Source organism: Zonotrichia leucophrys, chromosome 13 (assembly GCF_028769735.1).
Source record: "Zonotrichia leucophrys gambelii isolate GWCS_2022_RI chromosome 13, RI_Zleu_2.0, whole genome shotgun sequence".
In the NCBI taxonomy this organism is placed as follows: domain Eukaryota; kingdom Metazoa; phylum Chordata; class Aves; order Passeriformes; family Passerellidae; genus Zonotrichia; species Zonotrichia leucophrys.
In genome coordinates, this window is record NC_088183.1 from 7,789,451 (window position 1) to 7,796,826 (window position 7,376).

The 7,376-nt window shown below is 48.3% G+C and overlaps 1 protein-coding gene across 5 annotated transcripts in view; it reads right to left on the reverse strand.

Moving 5' to 3' along the window:
• HNRNPAB (heterogeneous nuclear ribonucleoprotein A/B) overlaps positions 1–6,359 on the reverse strand; it is a 28,597-nt gene extending 22,238 nt beyond the window's left edge. For 3 of the 5 annotated variants that reach the window (XM_064724584.1, XM_064724585.1, XM_064724583.1), the window contains exons 1-7: positions 6,204–6,359; positions 5,800–6,090; positions 2,830–2,998; positions 2,587–2,745; positions 2,041–2,172; positions 313–421; positions 67–219 (exon numbers count right to left, since the gene is read on the reverse strand). In XM_064724584.1, coding sequence (XP_064580654.1) covers positions 67–219; positions 313–421; positions 2,041–2,172; positions 2,587–2,745; positions 2,830–2,998; positions 5,800–6,053 — 976 coding nt within the window. In that variant the 5' untranslated portion in view covers positions 6,054–6,090; positions 6,204–6,359. The remainder of the gene's footprint in view (positions 1–66; positions 220–312; positions 422–2,040; positions 2,173–2,586; positions 2,746–2,829; positions 2,999–5,799; positions 6,091–6,203) is intronic. The other 2 variants (XM_064724586.1, XM_064724587.1) reach the window with 1 other exon arrangement.
• Between the last annotated feature and the right edge of the window lie 1,017 nt (positions 6,360–7,376).

Below are 7,376 nucleotides of genomic sequence, written 5' to 3' on the forward strand. Positions count from 1 at the left end.
GAACAAATGCATTAAACTGCTAATTAGTTATGCTTGCTTATACCCAATACAGTTCTCTTTACTTACTGTAATCATAGCCTGGTCCATATCCATAATACCCATATCCTGAATAATCATAGCCTCCATAGCCACCATAACCTTGCTGATAGCCGTATCCTTGATTCCCATAACCCTGGTTCCAGTAATTGCCATAACCTTGATTCCAATTTTGACTTTGAGCTATAGAAGGGAAAACCATCCACAAAATCCCATTTTAGTACACACAACTTATTTAGAATGTGTCCATACTAAAGTAGTGTGTGTGGTACTTACCGCCGCCTCTTCCACCTCTGCCTCTTCCTCCATAGCTACCTCTTCCTCCTCCACTACTGAACTGTTGCTGCTGGTACACTTCTTTTGGCTGTGCTACCTTAATCTCACACTGCAAATAAAAAACAAGGAAGAGTCTGTTAAGTGTTTCAGAGCAGCATTGCCCCACCTGAGCACCTGGAGAAGCCAGAGGTTCCTCTGGAGGCAAAGGAGGTGTACGTGCTGTGCTGCTGGTCAGGTGAGCAGCACTAATGCAGGGACATCTGATTTATTGTGCCACCTGGGCAAAGGTGAGTGCCTGCCAGCCTTTCCCAGAGGCCACTGCTGGCAGGGCATTTTATCCTGCCTATTCCCTACCATGGGTTTCACCATGAAGAGGTGCTGAGGCCACCTCTCCTGCAGGAGCCACAAGGCTGCCCTCTCACCTGGCACAAGCTCCAGACAAGGCTGTTGCTGTCAGACTGCTTCACCTGACCTGCACTGAATGAACAGGATTCTAAGAAATGCACAAAAGAAGTTTTCCTGGCAGCCATTGTACACCCTACACACTGTGTGTGTGGATAGACTGTACCACACCCCTACCAACACCTGAAATCACCATTCATCAAATACTAACAGGTAAAAGCAACCAGAACTGACATTTCCAAGACAAGGTTCCCAGGCTGCAGTTCAAGCTGTCAGCCAAGTGCCAGGTTCCTGGATCTGTGCACAGTCCAAGACTAAAGCTACTGTGCTGCAAAAGGAACAGCACCTGAGCAAGCCTGGCTCGGCATTCTTTACCACAGGACCTTTAAGGTAATCTGCTTATTATTATCTATGGCTAAAACACAAAAACAAGTCATAGATATGATACAGGAATTTCTCAGCTCTCTTGGCATTTAGGCATTCATCTCTCCAGAAAACAAACTTCACTTCTAACCAGTGACTTTAACACTGCATTAGGTTTGCCAAAATTTGTTCTGTATTGTGCCAAGACCAGTTTTAAACCAAATCCAAGTCAGTGTCAGACAGTATGACCCAGTGTAATAAACAAGTTATGTGGTCAGCACTGGCCTCAGAGCAAGGGAACAGGGACACCTCGAGCCAGTACACCTCATTTGCCTCCAGTCTCTCTACATTTGTTGATCCATGAGCCTCTCTCCATGAGCTATTCCCTCAAATGAGCAGTCAGCTGGTCAGAGCACCTCACACCACCCTTACAGTGGCTCTCATAACCAGCTGACCCAGCATAAATTTCCTCAAGTGTACATTCACTCCCTGGATCCTCGTAGTGGGTTTACATGACAAGGTTTTGGTAGCAGGGGGGCTCCAGAGAGAAGAAGGCAGAAGCTGTCCCCCAGCAGACAGAGCCACTTTCAGCCAGGTGCTTGCAAAATTATGCATCTGCAAGGCTTTCGTTTATGCAAGTGCTCTGTGCTGAAAATAGGCATCTACCTGCTGGAATGGCTTACACTGCTACACAAGCCAATTTCTCCACATCTATTTAATGAATGCAATTAGATACTTAGTATACCAAAGGCCCTAAAATCCAGCAATGAAAGCCACAAGTATTGTCAAAGAGCTTTGGCAGCCTCTGTGACAGAACTTAGGGCAAAACACTGCTGTGGTAAAATTCAAGCTGTCCTTATTGCAAATTCAGTACTTTGACACAAGGGGTCTACAAAAGCTTTTTCAGGTTAGAGATGTAGAAGTATAATCCTTGAAAAAAGAGTTACAAGTCAGAGTTTGTACCTTGCTTCCACTGACGTTGTGGAATTTCTTCTCCAAAACCTTCTTCACAGGATCCTCTTCCTTGAAAGTGATGAACACAAAGCCCCTCCTTTTGTTGGTCTTTGGATCCATTGGCAGTTCAATTGCTTCAATCTGAAGATGTGAAATACTATTTTCAGACTCATGCTTTAGATGAACAGTCAAATGCACAGAAACTGGGACAGCAAAACTGTAAATTTTCTCTTTATGCATATTATGCAACACCAAAATTGCAAGCTTCTCTATGCTAACAGTGGCTTTCAGATCCAAGATTTCCATTTTACAACTCTTCAAACTGGTGTTAACATCAGCTAAAACACTTTGAGTTAAAGACAAGAGTCTCTAACTAGCAATGGAAGCACCTAGTGCAGGAAGTGCCACCTCTGCTCTCAAGTTGGGAAACTTCTGGATGTTACAGAAGGGTTGATACATCTGAAGTTAACTTACTCTGAAACTTGCAAATTATTAATAAACTACACAGCAACTGGAGACTATACTTTCAGAGTTTACAAAGATACCATTACACACCTCTCCAAACTCTCCAAAGTATTCCCTGATTTTCTCTTCTGTAGCTTCTGGATTTAGCCCACCAACAAATATTTTCTTCACTGGATCCTTTTTCATTGCCATGGCCTTCTTGGGATCAATTAGTCGTCCATCTAGTCTGTGTTCTTTCTGTTCCAGAACCTAAAAGACAATTTGGTATGATTAACTCAAGCTGAAAACTTTCCCCTAGAAGTTAAAGATCTAAAATATTTTGCTCAAATTCACCTTTTCAACACTCCCAGGTTCTTTGAAGAGAATAAATCCAAAGCCTCTGGATCTTCCTGTGTTAGGGTCCATCTTTATCGTACAGTCGGTTACCTCACCAAATTTGGTGAAATAATCTTTCAAGTCTTTTTTGCTTGTATCCCAACTGAGGCCACCAACAAACATCTTCCTGAAATTTCAAGGAGAGAAGAGCTATTCAGATTCAGGAAGCACTGAGAACAGGCCATGCAGTAAGATGCTCAGTGGTACACACCTCAGCAGCATTGTCAGAACAGGACTGGCTGTTCCCAGTGCAACACCTGCACCTTGTCAAAAGCTGCTGATATTACGGAGTGCACAAGGGTGGGCTTCTCCCCCTCTTTTTGAGGGAATGCCACAATGCACCCTACCATTGTTTAGGGTAATACAAAAATTAATAAGAATAGCCTGAAATATTCCTTGCCAGTAACTTCTGTTCTTAATGAAAGTATTCTATAATTTGCAAGAAAGCAGTATTGATTATCAAGTACTGCCAACTCAGTTTTTGCAAAGAACTTAGGATCATTCCTACTGCTCTGAAAACATTCAGCAAAGAATAAGGTACCAAAAGCAAAGTATTTGAGGTCTCTTAGGTTTTGGTTAATGAGCTGGAAAAATTTTAGTCCAGGTATCTGTGACCTCCAATAACAGTCACATAGACCAGATGGGACTTTGGACCTGCCTTAACTCCTGTGCTGTGCACTGCTTCCTGCTCAGTTACTGACTCTAGTTCTGTCTTCATCTGTACTACAGGAGTCTCTCCATCCTCAGTTTTAATTCCAAGTGGGCGGATACAGTTCTTCCCTGCCCACTTTCCCATACAAAATACCCTCTGAAGGAGGATATCTAGCTCAAAGAACTAAATTCAAGGCACAATACAGAAGTGAAGCTAACAAACAAAACAGTGATAGCAGGCAATAAGGCATTTTTCAAATGCTTTACTTCAAATGAAAACATTAATAACATGGCTGCATTTTCTATTTTCATAGTTTCCAAGGTAACAAACTAAGCTTTTAAAAGCATTCGAGCCTTTTTATCTAACTATAGACTGAAGCAGTTCAAGTTGTCATTACTCTTGTTTGGAGGTAACCTAGATTGACACTGGAAGGTAGCAGCGCTTGAGAAATGAAACTGTGCTTAGATAAAATTGGCTTTTGGTGTTTATGTGTAACTTTGCAATAATCGGCATCTGTTTATGTACAACAGGCAATGGTGGGGGGTTCCCTTTTTTCTTAAACTGGATGAAACCCTACCCTTTATCTGCTGAAGTTTTTCAGCAGAGCAAGCTGTGCACTCTCGGTGAGTGCAGCAGGAAGCAGCGGGCCCCAATACAGCGTGTGCTTCCTGCAGCCATTACAGCAGAGCCCTGGAGGAACGGCCCAGGGAACTTTATTCACCCTTTCGACACTAGGGCAAAGAAAGGGGCTTGGGGGATTCCTTCCCATCCCAACAGCTGCCTGTGGCTGCTCTAACCTGTATGGACTGACAGCACACCCTGTCATCGCTGACCACACTCACAGAACAATCAAGAGATGGGGAATTTGTCTGGAGGCAGCTATGGCTGCTCTATGGAATTGCCACATGCTAGACTCACCTCTCACCACAGCACCGTGTGTTACACTTTGCAATTTGCAGTGCTTTGTTTTGTAACTGGAAAAACCGATACCTAATTTAAATAACACAGTGTTTAAAACTTTTGAACCTTTGAAACTGACAAAAAACCCGATATTTGGCTTTTCCTTCATAGGTCACAAACTGGACAACTGCACCCTTAACACGAAGTCATATTTCCCTCCTGAGTGTATTTGTGCAGCTAAACTGAAGCTTATTTTAGCTCATAACAAAACACTGTAAAATCAGTGCCTTGGACAGCACTACATTTTTCACATACGTCAATCCCTCTGAATAAGTGCTTTTCTAAGAAGTTTCATTTCATTCCGATTTGGGGCTGAAGCTTGTCACCTCCTGTTCATGAAAGGAAAATACATCACCCTTTTTTCAGCACAAAATACTAGAAGCGTTAAAAGGCCTGGTTCGCAATCCTTGTAGTGTCTGCAAAGAGTACATCCGGCCACAGCTCGCGGGAAGCCTGTGCAAGTGTTACTCGTTCCTTTATAGTCAAAAATCTATTACAGCGGCTTTAGCGCTCTGTTTAACCGAAGGGATCTGACCCTCCGGTTCAGAGCTCAGCGGTAACAAAGGGAGTTCCAATTAAATACACGGGGCAGCCCGAATAACAAAGAACTGCTTGAGAAATAGCCAGGTAATGTTGGTGACAATTACGCGTGTTTATGAACAGATCAACTAAGATGGGAAAGAAATTCCTCTTGTATACACAAGAATTCCACCACCAAAGCACAGCGAAACTACACTGACTGCTCCAGAAATCCCTTGCAAGACTTAAGGCAGTTTCTGACAATGCTGCAAAGTAGCACACCAAAATAGCTCTTACCGATTTAAACACACCGCGCATTATCTCAATCGTGCTGGTTTTCCTTTTACTTCCCTTAAAAAATACTTAGGTTATCAACGCCGCCTTCCAGGGCCAGGATTATTTTTTACGTGCTTTACACAAAACATTCACATTTCCACCGACGCCAGCGGCGATGGGCCACGCGATCCCCGCAAAGTTTGAGCCAGCCCCCCTCCCCCAACAGAAAGCAACTCCTTCCATCCGCCCCTTTCGCTAAAGAGGGAAAGGATGAAGAAAACGCGGGAGAGGTAAATCCCCTTCCATTTTACAGCGTGAGACGGCAACAGCCCCGCTCGGCGCCCCTCCCCCAGCCGCCACATGGCGCCAACAAAAGGCAGCGCCAGAACAAAGGAAGCGCTGGTGCTGCAGGGCCCCGGCTCGGCGGGGCCGCTCCCGCCGCCCTCCCGAGCGGGGCCGGGGGCGCTGCCGCCGCAGGGCCGCGCCGGGCCCGGCGCTCCGCACATGGCGCCCGCGCTTACCCCGCGTCCTCCTCGTTCTTGCTGGCGTTGATCTGATCGCCCTCGGCCCCATTCTGGCTGGCGGCCGTGCCCGCTGTTCCCGCCGCCGGGCCGGCTCCCGCCGCCGCCGCCGCCGTCGCCGCTCCCGCTGCTCCTGCCGCTCCCGCCGCCGCAGCGGCCGCGCCGGTCTCGGCCTGCTGCTCCCCGGCGCTCTCGGCCGCTTCGTGCCCGTTCTGGGTGGCGCCGGCCGCCAGCTGCTGCTCCGCTTCCGACATGGTGCCCCGTCCGCAGAGGCAGAGGGACGAGAGACGCCTGCGAGAGACGAGCGCGGGTCAGCGCGGCGGCTCCTCCCCGGCCGGGCCGGTCTGATCCGGTCCGCTCACACCCCTCCCCCTTCCCGCCGCCGCCATCCCGCTCGTACTCACTTTTAAAATCCGCTCCCGATAAAACCCGGGCTGACCGAAGTCTAATTAAAACCTCCTCGGCACTGGCGCTGGAGCCGATCCCGCTCCCCGCGGCTGCTCCGCACCGGCCCGACCTCCACCGCCGCCTCCCCCTCAGACACGTACTCGGGCCCGCGCCCGCGACGCGTGGCCGCCTTTATACTGCCGGAGCCTGCGCCACACCGCAACAAGGCGCGTCCTGATTGGACATAGCTGCCTGTCACTCAGAAGATTCTGCTCTCGCTGCTGGCTGCCCTGCCGCGGTGGGCGGGGCCACGCGGGGAGAGGCGGGCGAGGCGCGATCGGGAGTTGCCGGCGGGGCCGGGCGGGATCGGGAATCGGGATTGAGGCCGCGATCGGCAATCGGGAACCGGAATCGCGATCGCGCTCCCAGCACGGTGCGGGTTGGGCCGCGGCGGAGCGGGCCCGCGGTTCCGCACGGAGGGTCCGGCCGCGGCCGGAGCGCTGGGCTGTGCTCCGAGTGCCGCCCCGCTCCGGGCCGAGGTGTGTTACGGGCCCTGAGTCAGTTACTCCAGGAGCAGAGGTTTGCTTGATGATTCCAGCTCTGCTGGTTTTGCAACCGAGCGGGGCCAGAGTTTGTTGTTTTTAAACTTAGCTTTGGATATTACATAACTCGGGGCTGGAGCGCTGAGCACGTGCCCGGGCCTTAATTCCTTTTGCCCAAGGATATGTCAGCCTGGTTGGCTGAGTTATGGGTGAGGAGTCCAGAAGACAACTGCTCCCTGTAACCAGACATTATTTTATGGTATACAGCTCATAATGTCCTGTTTGCCCACGCCAAAGGAGCAGATTTTGCCTTCTAGATATACAGGTAAAGTTTACACATCTTTAAATAAAACTGAAAGTTAAGCCCTTCGCTTGTGGGCAAAAAGTAACAATTATTACCTAACTTCGTGCAGTAATGAGTGCACACGTTAATGCTCCACCCTCTGTCAAGTATGGCTTGTGGCTCAATTTAATCTGCTGTTAAAACTCAGGAGTGCCCACAGCCACTTGTAAATTGAAACAGTGCAGAAACATTTTAAGTGATCTGGTCTGGCTCATGAACTGTCCTTCAGCTGAGCTGCTTTTAGAACAGTTTTTATCCTAAAACTGTAGATCAGAATTCATCTTTAGGGATGTCTGTCTCAGCAT